At 41.2% G+C, this 27,126-nt stretch overlaps 1 protein-coding gene across 1 annotated transcript in view; it reads left to right on the plus strand.

Moving 5' to 3' along the window:
* LOC126456712 (chromatin complexes subunit BAP18) overlaps nucleotides 1-25,770 on the plus strand; it is a 49,812-nt gene extending 24,042 nt beyond the window's left edge. The window contains exons 3-4 of the mRNA XM_050092452.1: nucleotides 10,093-10,191; nucleotides 25,327-25,770. Coding sequence (XP_049948409.1) covers nucleotides 10,093-10,191; nucleotides 25,327-25,558 — 331 coding nt within the window. The 3' untranslated portion in view covers nucleotides 25,559-25,770. The remainder of the gene's footprint in view (nucleotides 1-10,092; nucleotides 10,192-25,326) is intronic.
* The last annotated feature ends 1,356 nt before the right edge of the window (nucleotides 25,771-27,126 follow it).

Raw genomic sequence — 27,126 nt, forward strand, 5'->3', positions numbered from 1 at the left:
ACGAGCTGTGTGTGTGAGAGTGGCGTGGAGATTCTGGTGTCCGATTAGGACCTAGATCTCACCAGATCCTCAGACACAATGGATATAGACTGTTCAGGCAGGTGGCAGCAGGCGACTCTGAGTCGTAACCGAGCGAGGTGGCGCCGTGGTTAGCACACTGGACTCGCATTTGGGAGGACGACGGTTCAATCCTGTCTCCGGCCATCCTGATTTAGGTTTTCTGTGATTTCCCTAAATTGCTTCAAGCAAATGCCGGGACGGTTCCTTTGAAAGGGCACGGCCGATTTCCTTCCCCATCCTTCCCTCACCCGAGCTTGCGCTCCGTCTCTAATGACCTCTTTGTCGGCAGGACGTTAAACACTAATCTCCTCCTCCTTCTCTGAGGTGTAAACTGCCTCATTGAATGTTCCATTCCTTCCCAGTCTCACGATGACATCATCCTCCAGTGGAATTGTGGCGGTTTTTTCCACCGCTTGGCTGAGCTACGGCAGCTGTTAAGCTTTACATCTGCTATGTGCATTGCCCTCCAGGAAACCTGGTTCCCGGCAATGCCCCCCAGCCTTTTGCACTCTCAAATGGTGGCTGGAAGGGAAAGTCCTCTCATTCACTACACACCACAGTGAATTCGGTAACGCCCCATTTACAGAGTGGGAGCTCCTAAGTGTCCTTGCACATTGCCCGAACACAGCTCCTGGGCCTGATTGTATCCACAGCCAGATGATTAAACATCTCTCATCTGACTACAGTGACAACCCTCGTTATCTTCAACCGGATCTGGTGTGATGGCATCTTTCCATCACACTGGCAAGAGAGCACCATCATTCTAGTGCTCAAACCCGGTAAAAACCCTCTTGATGTGGATAACTATCGGCCCATCAGCCTCACCAACATTCTTTGTAAGCTGCTGGAATGTATGGTGTGTTGGCGGTTGGGTTGGGTCCTGTAGTCGCGTGGCCTACTGTCTCCATGTCGGCAGCTTCCGCCAGGGTCGTTCTACTACTGACAATCTTGTGTCCCTTGAGTCTGCCATCCGAACAGCCTTTTCCAGACACCAAAACCTGGTTGCCATCTTTTTTGACTTACATAAAGCATACGATACTTTTGTGTTGGCAGAAGAGTCAACACCCTGTTACTCGTGGAGGCCGAAATGCACGTGTTTTAGCTCACGCAGGCTGGCTTGAGGAGGGAAGGACTATACTGACGTGAGGTCTGGAACATGCCAAGGAATTAGAATTCAGAAAGTGGACTAATTAGTGTGATACTTAACTTTAATCCATTAATGATGAACGTCGCTCTTGACGGTACATGATTCACAATATTATCTGTTCAGAATACATTCGTAGTAACTGAATATGGCACCTTGCTAGGTCGTAGCAAATGACGTAGCTGAAGGCTATGCTAAACTGTCGTCTCTGCAAATGAGAGCGTATGTAGTCAGTGAACCATCGCTAGCAAAGTCGGCTGTACAACTGGGGTGAGTGCTAGGGAGTCTCTCTAGACTAGACCTGCCATGTGGCGGTGCTCGGTCTGCAATCACTGATAGTGGCGACACGCGGGTCTGACGTATACTGACGGACCGCGGCCGATTTAAAGGCTACCACATAGCAAGTGTGGTGTCTGGTGGTGACACCACAGACACGACCTGGCGACATCGTATCCTTGCCACATTGTATGAGTGAGGTCCGGGGCCTGCTCCCGATTTTTATCCAAAACTTCCTGTCGCTCCGTACTTTCCGTGGCCAAGTTGGTGCCCCCCTTGGTTCCATCCATATCCAGGAGAATGGAGTCCCACAGGGCTCTGTATTGAGTGTCTCTCTATTTTTAGTGGCCATTAACAGTCTAGCAGCAGCTGTCGGGCCATGCGTCTCACCTTCTCTGTATGCAGACGACTTCTGCATTTCATACAGCTGCTCCAGTATTGGTGTTGCTCAGCGTTGCCTACAGGGAGCCATCCACAAGGTGCAGTCATGGGCTCTAGCCCATGGCTTCCAGTTTTCTGCCATGAAGACAAGTCTCATGCATTTCTGTGAGCGTTGTACCGTTCATCTGGAACCAGCACTTTACCTTAATGATGATCCACTCACTGTAGTGGAGACATATCGATTCTTAGGTCTGGTTTTCTACACGCGTTTGACTTGGCTTCCTCATCTTTGTCAGCTTAAACGGAAATGTTGGCAGCACCACAGTGCCCTCTGCTGCCTGAGTAACACCAACTGGGGTGCAGATCACTCCATGCTGCTGCAGCTCTACAGAGCCCTTCTTCAATTCTGACTTGACTGTGGAAGTGTGATTTGTGGTTTGGCGACACCCTCAGCATTGTGTTTGCTTGACCTATTGCGCCATTGCAGAGTTCGACTAGTGACAGGAGCTTTTAGGACGAGTCCGGTGACAAACATACTGTAGTGGAGACATATCGATTGTTAGGTCTGGTTTTCTACGCTCGTTTGACTTGGCTTCCTCATCTTGCTGGAGTCCCTCCATTGAAGATCAGACGTGCACAACTGCTCACCAGTTACATTGCACACATTCATAGCTCTTCTGAACATCCTTTTTACCGTCTTCTTTTCCCAACCACACTGGTTCATCTCCTGCATAGGCAGCCCTGTTCAGGGCTAATGATTGTGGTTTGCGTGCGATCGCTTCTGTCTGAACTGGAATCCTTCCCTTCACCACCTCTCCTCGAGGTTTATTCACGTACACCTCCGTGGTGTAGCTGAAGGTCGAAGCTTCGCCTGGACCTTTCACGTGGCCCTGAGGACTCCGTTAACCCTGCAGATCTCTGCTGTCGCTTCCTCTTGATTCTTGAAGTGTTCTGGGGCTCTGAAGTGGTTTACACCGACAGCTTGATGGCCGATGGTAATGTTGGCTTCACCTTTGTCTGCAGAGGCCATATTGAACAGCATTCCTTGCCCAATTGCTGCAGTGTATTTATTGCAGAGCTGGCGGCCATATCTCGTGCACTTCAGTATATCCGTTCATGCTCCGAGGAATCATTTCTTCTGTGTACTGACTCCTTGAGCAGCCTACAAGCTATCGGACAGTGCTACCCTCACCATCCTTTGGTGGCGTCCATCCAGGAGTCCATCTATGCCCTGGACTGGTCCCTTCGTTCAGTTGTGTTTGTCTGGATCGGAGGACATGTCAGCATCCCAGACAATGAACTTGCTGACAGGCTGGCCAAACAGGCTATGCAGAAACCGATTCTGGAGACGGGGATCCCTGAAACTGACCTGCATTCTGACTTGTGCTGCAGGGTTTTTCGGCTTTGGGAGACGGAATGGCATAACAGTACGCACAACAAACTGCGTGTCATTAATGAGACTTTGAATGTGTGGAAGTCTTCCATGCAGGCCTCTCGCAGGGAATCAGTTGTCCTCTGCCGGCTCCGCATTGGCGACCTAAGGTTACCTCTTGGGCCATGAAGATCCACCTCAGTTTTGGTGCAGCACCCGGTTGACAGTGGCCCATATTCTGGTGCACTGTCCCACTTTGACTGCCCAGCGATGAAATCTTGGATTACCGGACTCGTTGCCTTCATTTTATCTGACAACGCCTCATTGGCTGATTTAGTTTTATGTTTTATTCATGAGGGTGGGTTTTATCATTTCATAAAAGTTTTTGCGCATCTCCTTTGTCCCTCTGTGTCCTCCACCCTAGTGCTTTTAGGATGGAGGTTTTAGTGTGTTGCAGAGTGTCTGGCTTTTCCTTTTTATTCTCATGGTCGGCCAGCCACTGTAATCTGCTTTCTTGTTTTACCCTTTTCTGTTTCTAGCATCTGTTGTTTTCTTGTCCTTTTTTGTTCCTTTTAGTGTTCATTGCCTTTCCTTCGCTCTTGTGGTTTTTCCTTTCTTTCCATTTTGTGTTATATGTCTCGTCTGTTTTATTCTCACACCTGTGGCATTGTTTTATTAGGAACAAGGGACCGATGACCTTGTAGTTTGGTCCCTTCCCCCCTCTTTTAAACCAACCAACCAACCTCTTTCGACCTTCATCAGTTATTTTGCTCCCCAAATAGCAAAACTCATCTACTAGTTTGTGTCTCATTTCCTAATCTAATTCCCTCAGCATCACCTGATTTGACTACATTCAGTTATCTTCGTTTTGCTTTTGTCGATGTTCACCTTATATCCTCCTTTTGAGACACTGTCCGTTGTGTTCAGTTGCTCTTCCAGGTCCTTTGCTGTCTCCGACAGAATTACAATGTCATCGGAAACCTCAAAGTTTTTATTTCTTCTCCATTGATTTTAATTCCTACTCCAAATTTTTCTTTTGTTTCCTTTACTACTTGCTCAATATACAGATTGAATAACATCGGAGATGTTTCCTTTCATGTCCCTCAACTCTTATAACTGCCATCTGGTTTCTGTACAAATTGTAAATAGCCTTTCGCTCCCTATATTTGACCCCTGCCACCTCTGGAATTTGAGAGAGAGTATTCCAGTCAACATTGTGAAAAGCTTTCTGTAAGTCTGCAAATGCTAGAGATGTAGGTTGCCTTTCCTTAATCTACCTTCTAAGATAAGTCGTTGGGTCAGTATCGCCTCACGTTTTCCATCATTTCTATGGAATGCAAACTGATCTTCCCTGATGTTGGTTTCTACCAGTTTTTCCATTTGTCTGTAAAGAATTCGTGTTGGTATTTTGCAGCCGTGACATATTAAACTGATAGTTCAGTAGTTTTCATACCTGTCGACGCTTGCTTTCTTTGGAATTGGAATTATTATATTCTTCTTGAAGTCTGAGGGTATTTCGCCTTTCCCAAACATCTTGCTCGCAAGATAGTAGAGTTTTTGTCAGGGCTGGCTCTGCCAAGGCTATCAGTAGTTCTAATGGAATGTTGTCTACTCCCAGGGCCTTGTTTCGACTTAGGTTTTTCAGTGCTCTGTCAAACTCTTCATGCAGTACCATATCTCCCATTTCATCTTCATCTCCGTTCTCTTCCATTTCCATAATACTGCCTTGAAGTACATCGCCCTTGCATACCTGTAGACCCTCTGTATACTCCTTCCATCTTTCTGCCTTCCCTTCTTTGCTTAGAACTGGTTTACCACCTGAGCTCTTGATATTCATACAAGTGGTTCCCTGTTCTCCAAAGGTCTCTTTATTTTTTCTGTAGGCAGTATCTATCTTACCCCTAGTGACAATATGAGAGAAGGAAAGTTACTACTCACCATATAGCAGAGATGCTGAGCCGCGATAGGCACAATGAAAAGATTCACACAATCACAGCTTTCGGCCATTAAGGCCTTTGTCAGCACTAGACGCACATATACACACGCACACACACACTCACGCAAGTGCAACTTGCACACACATCTGCAGTCTCAGAGAGCTGAAACTATACTCATTTGTAGTGTAGTTTCAGCTCTCTGAGACTGCAGATGTGTGTGCAAGTTGCACTTGCGTGAGTGTGTGTGTGCGTGTGTCTACTGCTGACAAAGGCCTTAATGGCCGAAAGTTATGCCTCTACTTCCCTACATTTGTCCTCCCTGCTTAGCCATTTTGCACTTCCTGTCGATCTCATGTTTGAGACGTTTGTATTTGTTTTTGCCTGTTTCATTTACAGAATTTTTATATTTTCTCCTTTCATCAATTAAATTCAGTATTTCTTCTGTTACCCAACGATTTCTACTAGCCCTTGTCTTTTTGCCTGCTTGATCCTCTGCTGCCTCCACTATTTCATCTCTCAAAGCTACCCATTATTCTTATACTGTGTTTCTTCCCCCCGTTCTTGCCAATCATTTTCTAATGCTCTCTCTGAAACTCTCTACAACCTGTGGTTCTTTCAGTTTATCCAGGTCCCATCTCCTTAAATTCCTGCCTTTTTGCAGTTTCTTCAGTTTTAATCTAAGTTCATAACCAATAGATTGTGGTCAGAGTCCACATCTGCCCCTGGAAATATCTTACAATTTAAAACCTGGTTCCTAAATCTCTGTCTTACCATTTTTTAATCTATTTGAAACTTTCCATTGTCTCCAGGCCACTTCCACGTATACAATCTTCTTTCATGATTCTTAAACCAAGTGTTAGCTATGATTTAATTTACGCTCTGTGCAAAATTCTACCAGGCGGCTTCCTCTTTCATTCCTTACCCCCATTCCATATTCACTTACTACTTTTTCTTCTATTCCTTTTCCTACAATCGAATTCCAGTCTCCCATGATTATTAAATTTTCGTCTCTCTTTACTATCTTAATAATTTATTTTGTCTCATCATACATTTCTTCAATCTCTTCGTCATCTGTGAAGCTAGTTAGCATATGAACTTGTACTACTGTGGTAGGTGTGGGCTTCATGTCTGTCTTTGCTACAATAATGTGTTCACTATGTTGTTCGTAGTAGCTTACCTGTGCTCCTATTTTTTTTATTCATTATTAAACCTACTCTTGCATTACCGCTATTTAATTTTGTAGTCACCTGACCAGAAGTCTTGTTCCTCCTGCCACTGAACTTCACTAATTCACACTATATCTAGCTTTAACCTTTCCATTACCCTTTTTAAATTTTCTAACCTACCTGCCCGATTAAGGGCTCTGACATTCCATGCTCCGATCCGTAGAAATGTATGTGCAAATTGTTGGTGCCTTATTAATTGACAGTAAGTCACCTGATAATGGAGGTACAGTCCTCCAGAACACGCAGTAGAAAGAAAAATAAATGTGAGTGCTTACAGCAATTTGCTTTTTCAACTAGGTGCGCGTCATTTATGACGGCGGCCGAGTTTAGGTTCGTTCTGCGCATCTGACGCCACAAAACACAGTCAGCCAATAAACAGAGAATGGCGTTGCCAGAGCTCGACTGCAGTGCAGAGCACGGACGAGTGTCTTCAGTTTTAGAAACGTTCAGTCATAAATAAAGTAATTGAATGAAAACAGTGTCTTGATAGCAGACTTTCTTTTACAGAAAGTTTGGAAAAAGCATTCTTTATACCAATTGCTTCATATTCTACTAATTAATTAAACCAGACAAGCAATAAGCCTCCTAATTCAGGCGATAGCAAGGAAAGGTATTTGTATCATTCTCACTAATTGCTTTTTCGCAATAAAGAACAGCAGTAATTGTTTATTTCCTATTGTACTACGGCGAAATGCGAGTAATTCATAGTCATACCAACAGTGTTTGTCGATATTGTGCATGATATTTTAAAGTCCTCAGGGAGACGTATTAATCGACGAGCTGCAGTAGCGTAATGGTTAAAGTGAATGACTGCTAAGCGGAAGGTTCTGAGTTCGAACCTTGTTCGGTGCTTAGTATTTTCTTTATTTAAAAACAATATCAAAGTGTATTACTTCATGAGTTTTATTCGTTTGAATGTAATTTTTTGAAATTTCTAGTGGCAACTAATATCGACCATACGGAAAGTATATGCTATGGACTTTTACCTCTGCAAACTCTTCAAAATTTTGTGCAATGGTTTACTACATCTAATGCTGCACAATAACTGTGTTGAACTTCGAAACAAAATTAAGTCATTTATGGGGGGAAGGTATCAGTCAAGAAGGTGTACCGAGCGAGGTGGCGCAGTGGTTAGACACTGGACTCGCATTTGGGAGGACGACGGTTCAATCCCGCGTCCGGCCATCCTGATTTAGGTTTTCCGTGATTTCCCTAAATCACTCCAGGCAAATGCCGGGATGGTTCCTCTGAAAGGGCACGGCCAACTTCTTTCCCTAATCCGATGAGACCGATGACCACGCTGTCTGGTCTCCTTCCCCAAACCAACCAAGAAGATGTGTAAAAATAAAATTTTTGGGCCAAATAGCTTTAGTGAAATCGAATGGTAAAGTGTGTCAAAGCAGTCAAAACACCATGTGCCTGCACAGGCGAGCAGTGCAATGATGACAAAATCGCGCACTTCGCGGAATGCGGGGAGCACGTCTCTGTAGCAGCGAAAGGGTTAATGCGGCCGTGGTGGCTTTATTTCATAAACTGCGCGCTCCCCCCTAAACGTAAGTTTGCAAACTGTATACTATGGCGCTGCTTCTCTTGGCGCGTACAACTGGCAACGCAGCAATCTCCCGCGTCTGGGCGGGCATGCGCGAAGATAAATGAATTGAACATAATATTCATTACAGTCACAGTCAAGCCTAACCTAAAATGTATGCAACTGAGTGTTCTTGTTTTCTCTTTTCCTGTATGGTGCTACAGGTAGAGAGATATTAGTATCTGATTTTCAGTACCATGCAGTACTAATATTATTTCAGAACCCCTTATCTTATTTTCCTTTTCTGAGGCTAACGAGTTGATACATGTGCATAAAAGTCTTATTATTTTACATAGAGTTGCAGGTAGTTTCTTCTTTCATACCACACACACACACACACACACACACACACACACACACACACACACACCACACACCACACACAACACACACTCACTATGAAATGTTGTATTTCATTATTTATTCTTTTAGTTGTTATTATTTATTTGTCAGGCCATACATTCAGTACAGTTTGTAGTGCATTTCCAACAGTTCATAATAAATTTGTAATATGTTTTCAAAAAGTTATACTCCGACATTAGTGGAATATGTTACTTTACTTCTGTTATTGTCTCTGTGTTGTTTTCCTTTACAAAAGCACATGTACCCATAGTACAAGTTAACAGCTGCAGTTATGTTATATATACTTAAATCTTCGTCTAATCCCCATTACAAAAACAGCTTTGTGTTGAACGTGAGCACTACCAAGACCAACCCATCAACTAGGGAACTATTGTTGAGTTGTTGTTTCGCGTGTAAGGTGTAGTATGCAGAGGCCTTATCACATCACAAGTAAATTGCATTCTTTGTAGCCCAGGGAGTATCCTTCAGTTGTTCAATTACCGTACTCCCCCCCCCCCCCCCCCCCACCCAAAAAAAGCAACAAATAACATTGTCATTCATTCCTCCAAAATAAAAGTCACAGATTACTGTCTCAAACTTGAAGATGTTGCGCATGCTGTAGGTCAAAATGTCAGAAGCTTTCTGCATGTAATGATTACCATGCATATAATGTATGTATGCAGACTGAAGCGACAAATGAAAGTTTGTACCAAGGCTGGTATTCAGACCCGAGTCTCCTGCTCACTAGGCAGTTGCGCTAGCTATGCCACACTGCACAGTGACTTTGCACATCTGCATGGACTAACCTAGCATGCCTCCTTCCTCAATCCAAATACCTTTCCATGCTTCAGCCCACTTGATACACCCTGTTCACCCGAACAGCATTGCAGAGTTAATCAAACTGTATTGGAATAGCATCTCAGCCTTGACCGGGAATGAGGGATTGTGCCTTCGTCAAATGAAATACCAAGTGGGCTGAAGAGTGAATGGAAATCAGGACTGAAGAGGGAGGTGTGCGAGTGTAATTAGTGCAGTCGTGCAAAGCCACTGTACCAGAGTGGACTAGTGATTAGCGCATATACCTAGTGAGCAGGAGACCCAGGTTTGAATCTCGGTCTTGGTGCACATTTACATTTGGTGCTTGAGTCTGTGTACATACAGCACAGGTGCTTGGATGTGAAAAGGTTTTGGGATCCACACAGATTCACATGTGCCATACACGTGTTGGTGAAGCACTAGATGTGCAGAATGTGGTTGCATGCTAGTCGCAGAACTGTGATGGACGCTATTTTTAATGTGTTGTTCTTCTGCTCGTGTGTTGAACTCGTCAAGGTGCAGATGTTGATTAGGCAGTTCACTCCTTTCATGCAATGTGTAATAACTGGTAAATATGTGATTATCTGGAATTTGAGAAGTTGGAAAGTGCAGTTAGCATTCTTTAACAGAATAAGATACACTGCCATTGCAGTGTCTTTTATTTGAATATATTATCCGTTTATTATTAGCATTTTTATTGTACTCTTAATGTAATTGTAGTCAAGTATGGGTATTGGTTCTTCACAATTTTAAAATAATAGTAGTTTACATATTAAAACTATTCATTGTGTCTTTTACAAACAATTGATAGTCCTTCAATGTGAATCACTTATTTTCTTTTCGTTGTTTCTCCCTTTTGTTTGTTCATTAGTAGTATTGCGCGTTGGCACTGTTTACTTAAATTATTTACTGGTATAACACAGTAAAAAAATTTCTTTTTTTTGTGGCAGTAAATGGACTGATGAAGAAATAGAAATGCTTCGGCAGGCCGTCAAACACTTTGGTGAAGAACTTACGAAAATAAGTGAGCACATTAAGGGCAGAACTGTGTAAGTTAATGCAGCATGTGGGATCTTTTTCACTGACAAGTTTGTGCTGCTCCACGCAGACCCAGTTTTATTTATTTTATAATCATTATAATACACTTTAAGTTTAAAAGTTTTTTGGTTTCCACTATGCTAGGACTAACGAAGTAGTATTTTGTGGACCAATGTTTGTTCAGTATCGAGCTAATTACAAGGCGAAAGGTCTATTGAAAGGTCATTTAACTCCAAAACTGTGAAGAATTTAGTGACATGTCAGATTAACAATGCAGGAGTGAATGAACAGACAGTTCACATACTTAACAAGGAAGACTTTATAAGAATAAAGGTGTATTAATGTTTCAGACTAGTTTCTTTTCTTCTAAATATATTTTTGTCTTACGATTCACTATATGCTATATCCTTGTTATTTGTGGAAGATTATTGTGTAACACTGGTGCACAAAAAGGAATACAGATTTTAGTGCTAGCTGATGTCAGCAAAACTCACCTGATAGTAATAATAATATACTATTATTATTATTATTGTTATTATTATTATATTATTATTATTATTATTATTATAAATGCCGTGGGTCATTTAAACCAACTTGTACAAGAATCTCGTAAATATGGTGTTAAATGAAAGACACAATCTGTTAATATCGAACTCCAAAGAAGGTGATGTATGTAAATTTATTGAAAACATCCGGCACTCAGAATTCTTGTAGTTCAAATGGATGTGAACTGTACAATACAGATGTACAACAAGAGCACTCTAGAAGTAATGTTAATTTGATGAACTGGAGGGGGGAAGATCAATGTGGAAATGAGTGATCACAGATTAATTAGTCCCGTAATTACTTGTTGCTGCTTTGAATTTAACCCTCAATTGCATGATGATATTATATTTTTAACAAACTGTTAGTTTATATATAGTATTAAAGAAACCACTTGTATATGCATTGTTGTGACAGGTCGTCACAAATGAATTGGGTTCTGAACAATTGATAAATGTCATGGTTATTGCACTTGAAACATGTAAGAATTGAAATATATTTACAGTCAAAATGAACACTTATCTTTTGTTATACAACTTCTCCTTTGCTGTGACTGTGGGTCATGTTACACTGGTAAAACAACTCGAAGCACTGCTCAGTAGAAACTCTCATGTGTAGCACTGTTCATTCAGTAGAAACTCTTTCTTGTAACACTAAGACAAAGTTCACAAACATATGCAAGGAACTTGCATATTAACCTGGAGTGTGGCTGGTTGTCTCTAGCTCTGTTCTTGCTGGACACGGTACTCTTCTTGCTGCTTTCTGTGGACTAGGCATTGACTGGAAAATTAGCCTGGCATAGAACTAACCTCGTGTGTGTGTGTGTGTGTGTGTGTGTGTGTGTGTGTGTGTGTGTGTGTGTGTGTCAGTCTATTTCAAGGCAGGCCACCGATGGTGGCGTGGAGAACATCTGTGGACGTGTCTCGCTACTTGTCTCATTGTTGTAGCCAGTGATCCTCTGGTAGCAAGGAGCATCTTTGTGGTGTTGATAGTAGATGCCAGCACCACACCTATCAACTACACCACATTCATAATGATGCTCTGCGAATCTAAAATACTGAATAAATCAAAATTTCTGTGTTCAACCTGTTACATAGCATTTTGTATGCCAGACCCTACCCCCAGATATTTTTTTTGCTGAAATTAGTTTCTTAAAAAAAAGTCAGCCAGTTGATTGACAAACAGCTAGTTGTAGTTAAATTATCACTCGGAAGTAATGGAAATAGAATCCTTGACAACAGCAAGAATATTATTCATACAATATAAAAAAGAAATTTATAATAAATGTAAATACAAAAGCAGGAAATTGTGTTGCCTGTTACGCTGCTTAAGAGACAGATGAAACATTTAATGCAGTTCAGAAATTACTCTGTGTCAAATTCTATTCAGATGTTTCTGGGTTCTGAGGTGGAGCAGAACACACTAGTTACACTATATGCAACTTTTCTGCCTGTTGTCTTAACCCATTCGCCTACAGGCATTTTGGTGGTTCCGTTTATTGCACTTCAGTGATGAGTACAGCTGACAAAGTGCTGCAGCAGCCTCATGTTTTGTCTGGAAGTTGCTGCTTTCTGTAGTACTTCTGTGACCACACCAGTAGATGACAGTAGTTGTACATTTATGAAATTGAGTCCATCAACTGAGTTTGCAAGCGTTCAGTTGTTTCATGAGCTCAGTGAGTGACAGCATGCTCAACATGTACTAAGAAGTAGCTGTGAGAATTCTGTGTTTTTTGGAAGAAAGTGTTTGTAGTGATGCAGACAGTGTTGAAAACATTGATAGTGCAAATGGTATATTGCAAAACCAGTAGATGACAGTAGTTGTACATTTATGAAATTGAGTCCATCAACTGAGTTTGCAAGCGTTCAGTTGTTTCATGAGCTCAGTGAGTGACAGCATGCTCAACATGTACTAAGAAGTAGCTGTGAGAATTCTGTGTTTTTTGGAAGAAAGTGTTTGTAGTGATGCAGACAGTGTTGAAAACATTGATAGTGCAAATGGTATATTGCAAAACAAAGAAAACAGTATTGGTATTTTTTATAATTGGCAAATTGAATGTACACAACAAAGTAATGTGTTAGTAGAAAATTGCAGCTACAACATTGGTTTTTGATCCAAGCAACAACATGAGTTCTGTTCCTGTAACAGTGAATGAATTGAAAGTGCAATTTTGCCTCTGCATCCTTCTGTTACAGACAGTGAAACCTCCCATTCTAGATAACTGGTAAAGAAGAAAAATAATTGAGACTCCAGTTTTCGCTGAAACACTACTACTGACAAGGAGACCACACGGCAATAGGATTTTTGTAATTTTTCATATTAATAATATGTGAAGTTCAGAAGTCAAGTATTAATTGGCCAAAGCAGTTTGATGCAACCCACAAACATTCTCTAGAAAATCTACTTTCAAATTTTCCGATTCGTTTTTTATTGATGGGCGGCTTGGCTCTGTGGTACAATGCGCACCTACCTTGGGGGGGGGGGGGGGGGGGCTGGGTTCACTTCCTGGAGATTGCAAAATTTTAAACAGAAGTGCATGTCCCACAAGCATTTTTGGGAAGCATAGAATACATAAAAGTGGGAAAAAAATTGATAGTGCTCGAGACTGGTAATTGTTGTTTTTGAGTCATGTTTTGGCTCTCCCCCCTCCCCCTTTCGTTCAGTTCAAATACCTATGTCGTTAAAATAGAAAATTCATCAAATGAAGGGGGTTTATGGCATAATCATGTAAGTCAATGTTGCCCATTTTGAGAAATTTTATCATTTTGTAAAACACTGTACAGCAAAATAAGGAAAGTGTAATAGAAGTACAGTCGCAGACTTGGTCGCCGGTCAGTCACAGCAGAGACTAAGTTGTTCACTCATGGTGGCCAATATAACAGGCTGCCATTCAGAATTCTAAGTCCGGCCATATGCACGACCTGGCAACACTGCAGGGTGTGGACATGTGTGTGGAGGACATGCCATCATTCTTCTTGAGCTGCTAGAGAGCTGTATGTGCTTGTGGTCTAGAGTTAAGTGCTGCGCAATGTAGATATGAAGTCGTGAGTTTGAGACACCTCGATGCCTTACTTTTTTAAATCGTATTTCAGGCATCTGCTAAAGTTCTGTCTGATGGAACCTCAGATATAATTCGCTTCACTGTCTAATACACCAGTAACAGCAAAACTTGCAGAAAAAATTCCACCAAACAGCTTATGGCTGCATGAAAATCAGAACAGTTCATGCTGAAGAGTTGCCTCATCCTACACCGGCTACTGGCTGCCACCCATATGCCACCCACCGCCTAATGCCAGGCACCATGCAACAGCTGAATGTGGTGTGGTTTTCCAGCAGAATGAACAGTATATTACTTTACTAATTACGATATGGAGAGTAGGCAGGAAAGCAGAGTACCCTTTACAGCAGTGAAGATTTTCGCACATATGCGCATATCTTTATTTAGCTGTGACTGCCAGATGCCACAACCCCCTTCTGAGTTAAGGTACCAGGCAACACAACTGTCAGAACAGTTCAGACGTCATTCTGTAAGTCATCAGGAGAGAGACTGAGTTCAGAATCCCACTCAATCCAAAATTGAGTATTGCTTAAGGTAATTGAGAGTTATGGCAATTAAACATTGATAATACCCATATGAATATTTCGATAACAGAATGTACCTATTAATGCACAGCTATCAGGAATTAATTAAGATCAAACTGCAAGAACTCGAAAAAAATAAGTAAAGGCTCTGCCCTTTGCTCTGTTGTGTGAACACCTATTGTTATTTTGGATCTCAGTCATAGGCAAACAGCATGTAGAAATTCATTCATAAGGCACTTTTCGCTTTTCTTGGCATGCGTCATTAGCAATTATGTTGTAACTGTTGTGAGTTGGTGATAGTAACAGCTGAATGATCAGAGTGATATGAGTGCTCAGTAAATCTGATGGTGTTATGCTGTCCTCTTGGTTTGAATGGCATTAGTGGTGACACATGTACTCTAGTGCTGAGTACTTAAGCAAGAAAGTGTGGGACTGTTGGTGCTTCGCCTTCCCTGATACATTGCCTTATGTTTCCCTCAAGAACAAGCGGGGAATGGAAGCAAGAACTCCTAACGTTTCGAAGGAAACACCTGTCAATATGCTCAGTGTAGCATACGTATCACATGTATCATTAGCACCTAATAGGCACAGAGTTCATTCTTGTGCTAAATACACTAATTCTACAGGTAGTTCCTTAACAAATATTACTGTCTGCTATGCACCTGAAATGTCACTTACTACACATTTTATATTTTACAGTTAATATAATACCACTATGCCACCCAGATACAATTTTATCGCTGTTGCGTGGACTTGGCCAATCCACATTCCCCCCTCCCATAGTGCCATCTATCCGTAGTCCCTGTCCATGTCCTCTGTACTTGCTACTTTGAGATATCAACACGGGGTTGGACATAATTATGCATCCACACTGAATGTGCTGGAATCATTGCCCATTGAGGTGAATCAGTATTATGAACGCATAGTGTCTGTTCTTTCAAACATGTCCGGGTGATGTAGTGGTTAATGCAGCTGCCAAGTAAGCAGGAGATCCCAGGTTCGAATCCTGGTCTGGCACATATTTTCACTTATTGCCATTGATGCCGCACAAAGTCCTGATTCAGCTGATATCAGTAGTTCCTTTCGTTTCCTCCTCCTTCAGAGTTACATAATATATGTCGCAGCTGTGGCTTCCACGCGGTGTGTGTCCTTTCGAATATGTCCGAAAGAGCAGACACTATGCATTCATATAATTAATTTGCTTGCTGGGCAGTGGATCCTCCACTTCAGTGTGGATGCACAGTTATGTCTGACTTCCTGCAGAAATCTCGAAGTAGCGAGCATGGAGGACATGGGCAGGGATTGTGGATTGGTGGTGTTAGTGGGGATGTGGATTGGCTGAGAGATGTGCCAAGATAGACCTCACAATTGTGATATACACTGTGTCCAGGTGATGAAGTGGTTAACGCAACTGCCTAGTAAGCAGAAGATCCTGCATTCAAATCCCGGTCCGGCACACATTTTCACTCATCACTGCTGATGCAGCACAAACTTCTGATGCCACTGATATCAGTAGTCCCTTCCTCTCCCTTCCCTTTCCTTTTCTGTATCCCCCCTCATTCAAAGTTACATAAAATTTTATATAAAATGCCATCTAGAAAATGTTTGACTACTGAGTGATAGGCAATAGACTTCCAGGACTCTAGCTGAATTATCCTACTATGTTTTCTAGACTTGTAACTTTGACGAAATATTCTGAACAATCTGCGCGTAATAAGTGACAGTAAGTTGGAAAATTGCATTTTTGACTGCAAGAAGTTTATTTTACAAGTAAATGACAATGGCTAGGAAACCTGCCTCTTTCTGCCTTTGCCTCTACTACAGCAATGTGAGAATGTTCACGTTCTTGGTGCCTTACTAGTTGTTTTCTGCCATTGTATGTGGTTTCCAATGCAGTAGCCTTTGTTGATTGGAACTTTGTTATTTGTAACTTACAAAGTCACCTTGCGGGTGTTCACACCTTGCAGTCAATGCTGTGTTTCATTCCTCTATTTTGGGGATAGTGCCAGTGACACTTATTCCAAGAAAAATATTTTCGAAGTCTGTTATTATAGAAAAAGATATGTTGCCTACTTATAACATTGACAGTATAAGCACTGGAGATGTTCCAGAAATGTGAATGTTGTCTGATGATTAGCTGTTTAGTTTTCAATACTCTTAGGACAGAAAAATGCAAATAACTGTTGCAGTTCTGGATGTGTGATGTTTAGTTCACAGTCGGTGCACATTAGTAACTATGCTCTAGTCCATAACCTTGTTACAGAAATGCAAATAAGACTCAGTAACATATGCTTTTTGTATTCCGAGCCTCGGCAGCCACATCTTTAAGACAGAATAGCTTTGCAGCCAACTCAAGCACCATAGGCTGGTTTTCTTCCTGCTAGTAATCTAACTGAATCTTGGCAACAACACTGGATATGTTTGGCAACTATGTGAATGACGAGTTACTTCTCGGCTGGCACAAAATTATCCTGCTAAATTCAATTAATCTATCCGTCCCGCTTTCGTTGAATAACGTGAGTGATTTGCATATAAGGTGTGAAATAAGTTTGTCGTCGTGTGATTTTGAGTCCAGGAAAGTTGTTCCATGTGGAGATTGCAACTAATTTCATCTTTTACTTTGCAGTTTAGCTGTCGTAGCCACAACTGGGGCAATAAGGGAGGCAGCGAAACTATAGCTTTTCCCTAGCACTGAAGTAACATTGTCACCTATGAAGCAAAGGTCATACTTGTATCAGTTTTGTTTTTCAGAGCTACAGGAAACCAGATCTAAAGTCAACAAGGAAATCTTATTTATTTTATTTATGAACTGCCACATTTATGTACTGCTTGAGAGTGACACAAGACAGTGAGTAAACACAGACCATTTTGAAGTCCATTGTGAGTAATAGCTTGCTCATTCGTGCCGATGTAAGCTCATTGGTGTTACGGATACCTTATGTTTCATAACAATAGACTTTCTATTAGCACAGTGTGTTATCTTACCATTATTTTATCTCGGACAGAAATTAATCATCAACATACTATTTTCTCATGTTATCTAAAAAGAGTCTGACAGTGCTCAGGTAGTTTACCAATTGCCTGTAGAATTCTACAGGATCTGGATTAAAGATGACATCAAACCAGGTTTGAATTGCATTTTTTTCCAGAAAGGCGTTTTGATAAGGAGCAAGAATGATAAACAGTCAAGGACATAAGATCAGAAGAATAAATGCATTAGGGATTACTTTTGAAACAAACTCCTGGATAGCTTTGTTTGTGAAATCAGCAGAGTGCATTATCTTATAGTAGCGACGTGTGATGCAGTTTCATTGGTCGTTTTTATTATCCCTCACCTGAAAGATGTGTTAGTTGTTGGCAACAAATACCAACTGTGTGATAGGCATGCCCCAGGGGAGAGGTCCGCAGTGCACAACACCCTTTTTGAGCTACTGGATGCAAAATATTATGTTCAGACTGATTTTGCTTGAGTACATGTTTTTTATTAGGTCTCAGCAGTTAATTTCTTAAGAAGTTAACATAGAAGCATCATAACACACCACCAGTAACAATACGGCATAGGAATTTTCAGTGAGCGAACTGATGTCCTTCAAGAAAAAATGCAGCAATGGTCATTCCTTTGACTTATGTTGCTTTGAGTTAGATCATCCAGTACTCCCCCAGACTTCTGAACCTTGCCTATTGAATACAAATGTCGCACAACGTTTAAATGGTCATGGTTCACCACAAATGTTTATCAAGACTTCCTGTAGTGCAAAGCCATTCATGCCAGAACAATCTGTCTTGAAAGAAGAAAATCGTCTTCTGACGTGTTTTCCCAAAAGCACTCACTTCACACACAATACAAAGGTTTGAAGCTGTTTGTGTTGCATTCACTCTTCTATTAAACCCATAGCCTATAGTGAGTCTCAAATGTTGAAAATACACTCAGTGCAGCGATCAGCTGGTCTGATGACATCTGGCATAAGGCAGTGGGTGGCGTATGGCTGTCTAATGTTTTTGATGACTAAGAGTGTGTGTAGTGTATGTGCAAACTCCCCACTTCTCTTACATGAGTTGACTTACTTGGGAATGCACAGCTGATCTTCTTCTCTGGATAGCCGGCGTCTGGAATCTGGAATCTCTACAAACTACTTCTCCGAAGAAGACGCTAGTCACGGGAACCTTTAAGACTGTCTCTCTCTCTCTCTCTCTCTCTCTCTCTCTCTCTCTCTGTGTGTGAAATAATGAGGTACTCGAAGAATACTTTTCAACAACTATCGGTATATTTGAACTTCCACAAAGAACAAAATTCACACTTCTCACATAAACAATTGACTTCTTGTAAGTCACTTGTGTCGTCTCACATTAGAAACAATTAAGTTACATTTACAACAGAGTTGGCTTGATAACCATGACTATTATACAGGAATCATACACATGTCCTGCCTCTAGCAAGTTCCAGTTAAAAGTTACTTAAAAGACTTCTCAACTAATACGTTCTTTTGCCACTAACAATAGTCACAGTTATAAAACAGCACAGAATAACACAGAAGTTACTTGGTTCTGCTGTGTGCTTTCATTACAACTTCCATGGCGCCACCGACAAGTACTTGTCGGTGCCGTTCGACCGCCATGTCTACAGACTTCTGACGATAAACTTCGGACCTGTACACACAGACAGGTGATGTGCAGTACATAGGGTTTCTTTCTCCCACGCACATTTAAAATGTCGTGTGTTTGAGATGGTGGAAGGCCGAGTGGTTCTAGAATTTACGCGGAAATTCTCGAAACACTACAGCTGGTAGCTGGTGCCTGGTAGCTATTGTAGGCTCAAGGAAACTCTTGAGCACGATCTGTTCTGATCTTGTCGCAGCCACAAGCTGTTTGGTGGAATTATTTCAGGAAGCTTTTTTTTATTACTGGTGTATTAGTGAAGCAAATTATGTTTGAGGTTCCATGAGACAGGATTGAAGCAGACACCTGAAATTCAAATTAAATAAGGCATCAAGGGGTCTCGATCTAGCGACTGCATTTCTACATTGCACGACAATTAGCACTAGTCCACAAACACATAGAGCTCTGTAGTGTCTCGCGAAGAATGACAGCTCTTCCTCCATGCACTTCTGCATCCTGCAGTATTTCCAGATCGTGCATATTGTCGGACTTGGAATTCTGGGTGGCAGCCGGTTATATTGGCCACCTTAAGTGAATGACTCCAACTTAGTCTCTGTGGAGGTCAGCTTTTATGTCTGCATTGATTGATTGATTGATTTCTTTATTAATCCATGTAACAATTTACATTGTGTGGATTTCGTCAGCAAAATCATATACAATACACCTACAATTATACACATAAAATTAGTATTTGCACACATTTTTGAGGTATCTTAAATTAGTTTTATATCCTTGTGTAATTTGTAATTTTCTTATAGTACTGTACAATTTTTGATTACATATCATAATTATTTCCTCATGTATTACAATGCAGGCTACTTTAATTACACTACATGTTTTAATTCAGATAGTCCGTTACTGCGTAATAACTTTTATTTGAGTCTGATAAGGGATAGTGTTAATACTGGAACATTAAGTGCAATAATGTTACTATTATCACCATAATTATTATAAATTCCTTCAGGTAACATTCAGTTAACTGTACCTGAGCACAATTAAGTGTAGTAATAGTATATTATCATCATAATGTTATAATACAAAACTTACCTGAAAACAGTTTTGATAATGTTAAAATAAAACAAACTTTTCTGTGAAACGATAATAATAATAAAGAAAGAAAAACTTCCCAGTGGCAGCACAGAAATCTTATTTTGTTTCATGGCATTGTGGTGCAAGTCAGGCATAGAACTTATCCTGCCATCTACCGTATTTACTCGAATCTAAGCCGCACTCGAATCTAAGCTGCACATGAAAAATGAGACTCGAAATCAAGGAAAAAAAATTTTCCCGAATCTAAGCCACACCTGAAATTTGAGACTCGAAATTCAAGGGGAGCGAAAAGCTTTAGACCGCACCTCTAAATCGAAACAAAGTTGGTCCATTGTAATATGAGACACAATTTAGGTCGAATGAATGAAGATACAGCTACAGTAGTTTGGTTCGAGTCGTAAGCTTAGCAGTTAAGCTTTACCAGGTAGCCATTGCTATGCGTCAGGCGCTCCATCCGTATTTATACAGGTACCCTTCCTTTTTCACGTGCTTCGTCTGGTTTGAAATGATTGCTTGTTTTTCTTTGATCTGATAAGTGCCGTTCTCTTTGTTATGGGTGTTAACGTCACTCTAAGCTGAAAATGCATTATTGTACTGTGTCATCCATTGTTTGTCGCATTTTGACAATGAGTGTTTACGGCCTGTCTGCTCGCGGCATGGCTTGCTTTTGTGCGCGCTACCGCCACTTACAGTAAAAAAAAGAGGACTTACCTCATTAGCAAAACAATGGCACGAGACTGCCATTTGTTGTTACTTACACTGCTGCTTTCTTTCATAATGATCAACAAGAACCAAATAATAGACTGCGTTTGACAGAAGATGTTCTGAATGAGAGTTTAGCGATTTTTTTTTTTTCCGTTTGAAAATCTTTGCAGACGTCTCTTTAGTACATGACATTCTGCTCAGAAATTAGTCATCTTAGATTTAAAAATCTAGTCAGTTGCCGTGCTTCATTTCTGACAGTATCGCTATTCAGCATAAGAATAATACGAATATAAACACTACGCATTATGTATATTCTTCCGCATTTGCTGATGTCTCACTCCAGTTTCGTAGTTTATTAGGCAGACAGGATTTAAATGAGATAGCAGCAAACATGAATGAATACGTGGCAAAATGTTTACATTTGTATTATTCTTATGGTAAAGAGAATACTGCATGTGAGTCACAATTCATAAAAGTTCCTGTTAGCAACCATCTCTTGAAAAAATTCAGAATGTAGAGTTGGCCGTATTGACAAACATCCCGAACAGTCTTGCCAGTCAGATTTTCGTAGTATATTGAAAGGCTGCTACATTCGAAGGTGAACAATATGGAATTTGTATTTACTTCATTGGATAATGTATGAAAATGCAGTGGTCGAAACTCGAGGCGGAGAAGAAAGCTCATCTTCAACTTTTTTTTTTTTGGCGCCAGTATTTATCTTTGTGCCTGCAATGCAAAGCATGCCTGTGTAACGCCACATATATTCAACGGCAGAAGTTGGTTGTGGCGGCACCTACCAACATTTTTCAGAACTTCCACTTACTTTGCACTCGATTCTAAGCCGCAGGTGGTTTTTTTGGATCACAAAAACCGGAAAAAAAGTGCGGCTTAGATTCGAGCAAATATGGTATGATGCTATTATGCATGCAAAGACGTACCTCACTATGCTATCCACAAGAGTGCAGTTTCTACTATATTACATAGTACTTAACTGATTTTTCTCAGATTTATAATCAGACCAATATACAAGCCTTTCAAATACACTCCTGGAAATGGAAAAAAGAACACATTGACACCGGTGTGTCAGACCCACCATACTTGCTCCGGACACTGCGAGAGGGCTGTACAAGCAATGATCACACGCACGGCACAGCGGACACACCAGGAACCGCGGTGTTGGCCGTCGAATGGCGCTAGCTGCGCAGCATTTGTGCACCGCCGCCGTCAGTGTCAGCCAGTTTGCCGTGGCACACGGAGCTCCATCGCAGTCTTTAACACTGGTAGCATGCCGCGACAGCGTGGACGTGAACCGTATGTGCAGTTGACGGACTTTGAGCGAGGGCGTATAGTGGGCATGCGGGAGGCCGGGTGGACGTACCGCCGAATTGCTCAACACGTGGGGCGTGAGGTCTCCACAGTACATCGATGTTGTCGCCAGTGGTCGGCGGAAGGTGCACGTGCCCGTCGACCTGGGACCGGACCGCAGCGACGCACGGATGCACGCCAAGACCGTAGGATCCTACGCAGTGCCGTAGGGGACCGCACCGCCACTTCCCAGCAAATTAGGGACATTGTTGCTCCTGGGGTATCGGCGAGGACCATTCGCAACCGTCTCCATGAAGCTGGGCTACGGTCCCGCACACTGTTAGGCAGTCTTCCGCTCACGCCCTAACATCGTGCAGCCCACCTCCAGTGGTGTCGCGACAGGCGTGAATGGAGGGACGAATGGAGACGTGTCGTCTTCAGCGATGAGAGTCGCTTCTGCCTTGGTGCCAATGACGGTCGTATGCGTGTTTGGCGCCGTGCAGGTGAGCGCCACAATCAGGACTGCATACGACCGAGGCACACAGGGCCAACACCCGGCATCATGGTGTGGGGAGCGATCTCCTACACTGGCCGTACACCACTGGTGATCGTCGAGGGGACACTGAATAGTGCACGGTACATCCAAACCGTCATCGAACCCATCGTTCTACCATTCCTAGACCGGCAAGGGAACTTGCTGTTCCAACAGGACAATGCACGTCCGCATGTATCCCGTGCCACCCAACGTGCTCTAGAAGGTGTAAGTCAACTACCCTGGCCAGCAAGATCTCCGGATCTGTCCCCCATTGAGCATGTTTGGGACTGGATGAAGCGTCGTCTCACGCGGTCTGCACGTCCAGCACGAACACTGGTCCAACTGAGGCGCCAGGTGGAAATGGCATGGCAAGCCGTTCCACAGGACTACATCCAGCATCTCTACGATCGTCTCCATGGGAGAATAGCGGCCTGCATTGCTGCGAAAGGTGGATATACACTGTACTAGTGTCGACATTGTGCATGCTCTGTTGCCTGTGTCTATGTGCCTGTGGTTCTGTCAGTGTGATCATGTGATGTATCTGACCCCAGGAATGTGTCAATAAAGTTTCCCCTTCCTGGGACAATGAATTCACGGTGTTCTTATTTCAATTTCCAGGAGTGTATATTCTAGTTAAATATATCTAATTGTCATTTTTATGAAAAATTCATGTCTCTTTATTTTTTGTTACATATGCACACAAAAATCCAGTTTTCATTGCAAATATAAGTTCTTAATTACTTGTCTTTTATAAAATATTGTTAATAAAGGTGTTTCAAATTAAAAATAAAAATAAAAATAATTTTTTTTTTCATCTATATCCATTTTAAACTTTGTGGAAATGCTCATAGAGTATGCACCTTTGTTTGAAAATTTATGGCACCTAGGAATCAAACCCAGGCCCCACACATGGCAGGTGAGCATTCTACCACAGAGCATATGACACATCAAAAAAGTGACTTTGATTTAGAGTATTAAAGACTCCTCGAAAAATTCAAAGTTAATTTTCTTGAGAATTTTTGAGAATTGCATTGATCTGCTTTTGGATATTGATATTTGAGTTCTGAACTTGATCCACTATAAATGTAAAAAGAAAATATGGAAGTCCAATTGTCGTGTGGTGTTCTCATGAGACAATTCACAGCAGTCCCCAGGTATTTTTGCATTGCTACTCTTTCATCAGAAATACTAAATGATAAACTGAGGAAGGTACGAAAATAATTCTGTAATTAGGCATGATCATCAAATTTCAAAGAATGTTTGTTCCTCAACATTGATGAAAATGTAATTAAATTTAGGGACGGACTTTCATATGTCCAGTACAATCCATGAAAGAGACCTAAATTTGAATTACTTTTGAATGCATTATGGGAACAGCAGTGATCAATGTCTTGTAAATAATTACTATTAAAAACAGTCTTGATCACGATTTATTTTATAAGGTGACCGGTTTCGACCACTACTGTGGTCATCTTCAGACCATTGAGTGGAAACCCCTTTCTGTTGGAGAATCAACAGAAAGGGGTTTCCACTCAGTGGTCTGAAGATGACCACAGTAGTGGTCGAAACCGGTCACCTTATAAAATAAATCGTGATCAAGACTGTTTTTAATAGTAATTACCTAAATTTGACATATAAATATATAAAGTTGTCCTTCAGAAAGTAAATACTGTCACAATCTGAAGATACACACTAGAAAGGAAAAAGAAAGTGGTAATTTCCTGCCAGTTGTATTCTAAATGTGTGCAGCACTGTTCCACCAGTAAATGATACTGCTCTCCCAACTGTTCATTGAATTGCTTCATAGTACACTGGAGAATGTGGGGCTGCATAACACTGGAAGAACAGAGATTAGACCTAATTGTTTTATCAGTTACAGTGAAGAATGGGTGTAGGTGACATACACGGATTGTTGTCTGTCCTCTTGTGGAAATGTATGTTGAGGGGTATAAGAAGATAAATTTCTATCTTCTGGACATGACAAGGGTTCAAGCATAATCTACCATATACTGAACACAGCACACTACAGGATGAAGTTCATTATATTCCAGCTCACTGTAGCAGAGCAGATTTTGAAGATTGTGATTCTCCGTAACTGCCTCTTTAAGGGACAACCAGTCTATGGAAAAAAATCCATTAACATTCAAGGCAGGAGTTGGGGATCTTACCCATGTTAACTGAGGAGAAAACCACTCAATCTAGAAACTTCAACATCTGTTATGCTTGTGGACATCATGGAGAATTGTGTTTTGAACTAAGCAATGTAAAGTGGCCCTTCATTTGGACAAATGCTTCATGGTGTACTGCACACAAAAGAACTGTGGTATTTGTGAATATTTGTGAGACAATAAGTGCTAAGATGTCCATGGTTTGTAATTGGTCATGTATATGCGAAAAAAATGTATGGTAAAAATAAAGATGTGGCAAATATTATTTCAGAAAATCGTAGGTGACTGGGTTAATCTACTAAGATTATGGTGTCAAGGTAAAAATTTGACTCTGTTCCACATGTGATGATCTAGTGAAACAGCTTATGTATCAAAAAGAAACTCTTGCCCTCCTATTTATTATAAGTGTTGTGACATGCAAATTTCACAAATTTATTGTACCATTGTATGTAAACTGAGTATGTGTGCTGTACACAGGAAACTTGTTAATTCATCATGTAATTGTGGCAGTCTCTTCATTTTTGTTTTTTGGTTGCTATTTTCATCAAGTAAAAATGTTCATACTAAGATAATTTTCATGTATCTATTTCCCCAATTTTCAGATCTCAAATCAAGACTACTCTTAAGAAGAAAGCTTTTGAAGATGCAGGTCTCCCAGTCAGGACAATTACCAATGTGCAAACTCAGCAGGTTTCTCAGTCTGGAATGATGGGAAAATCTGCTGAAGTGACGCTGAACATGCTGAATGCCCATGAATCAGAAGTAGATGTTGAAGGGTTACCAGAAGATGTGAAATTGGAGTTTGATGGGGCTACAGAAGAAGTAACCTCATAAAACTCTACTTGTATTGTGTAAACATGTTTCACTGCAATGAACATTTGTGATATGCAGAATAATTCATTTTCATCCTGTAGATATGTTTTGTAACTTAATGTACCTTGAGGAAGCATTTGTGCAGCCTCTAACCATAAACTTGTTACTGGAATCTGTGATGAAACTTATAAAAATAAAGTTATTCGTTCTTGTGTCTACAAGTGAAAAAAATATTTTCTGTGAATGATTCTTCTTATAATGGTTAAGCCAGGAACTTGAGGGAATGATGACTAAAAGGGAAAGTCATATTTCAGAGGAGTGAAGATAAAATTTCCGTCCAGGCTACGTCTTTAGATTTTTCATGATTTTCTGAACCCACTATAGGCAAATGTTTGGTTGGATACTGAAATAGACAATTGTTGGTTCCTTCATCCATACACTATGTGAGACGGCTCACTGTCTTCATGTTGACATTAAATTATTATATTCTTTTTCTAAAACTGGATAATAAGTCAAATTGGCTCAGTCTTTCACAGCCAATCTTCAACAATCTAACCTCTACAGTATCAGCCATTCTCTGCCATCTCCTGAAGATGCAGCCCAGTCAGGTATTTGACAAATCTACTGGGAAAGTAGGAGAGTGTTTCTGGAACTGTGAAGCTTAGAGCCAGTCAGTGATGCATGTTAAGATCGTAATTAATTGCTTGTAAAAGACAAATGTATGAATTAATGTTTCTGTTTTGCAGTTTGTTTAAAATGTATCAATGAGGTAGTAAGAGGTTGTTATTTACTATAACAGATTTTTGCATCAGACAGGTAACAGTGGAGCGATTAACTTGCTGATTCAGTGTTGGACCACAGGAATCAGTGAGGAGCCTAGTTTCTGGAACCATCTGTGCACTATTGGTTGCAGAAGCCAGCATCCCACAAGTGTACTGTGTCAAATATTTAATTTGAACATTATCCACAATATTTCTTGCTATGGTATTTCTAACAGGATTCCAGAATTTGAAACATGAACAGCTGCTAGCATGAGTTTCTTAGAAGTAGATACCTTAGGGGTTGTGAAGCAACTCAAATCGCTTGATATGGGCAAGTCTTCAGGTCCAGATTGTATACCGATTAAGTTCCTTTCAGATTACGCTGATACAATAGCTCCCTACTTAGCAATCATATACAACCGCTTGGTCACCAATAGATCTGTGCCTACAGATTGGAAAATTGCGCAGGTCGCAGCAGTGTTTAAGAAGGGAAGTAGGAGTAATCCATCGAACTACAGACCTATATCATTGATGTCAGTTTGCAGTAGGGTTTTGGAGCATATACTGTATTCAAACATTATGAATCACCTCAAAGGGAATGATCTATTGATACGTAATCAGCATGGTTTCAGAAAATATCGTTCTTGTGCAACGCAGCTAGCTCTTTATTCGCATGAAGTAATGGCTGCTATCGACAGGGGATCTCAAGTTGATTCCGTATTTCTAGATTTCCGGAAAGCTTTTGACACCGTTCCTCACAAGTGACTTCTAATCAAGCTGCGGGCCTATGGGGTATCGTCTCAGTTGTGCGACTGGATTTGTGATTTC

The sequence above is a fragment of the Schistocerca serialis genome, chromosome 2, assembly GCF_023864345.2.
Source record: "Schistocerca serialis cubense isolate TAMUIC-IGC-003099 chromosome 2, iqSchSeri2.2, whole genome shotgun sequence".
Taxonomy (NCBI): domain Eukaryota; kingdom Metazoa; phylum Arthropoda; class Insecta; order Orthoptera; family Acrididae; genus Schistocerca; species Schistocerca serialis.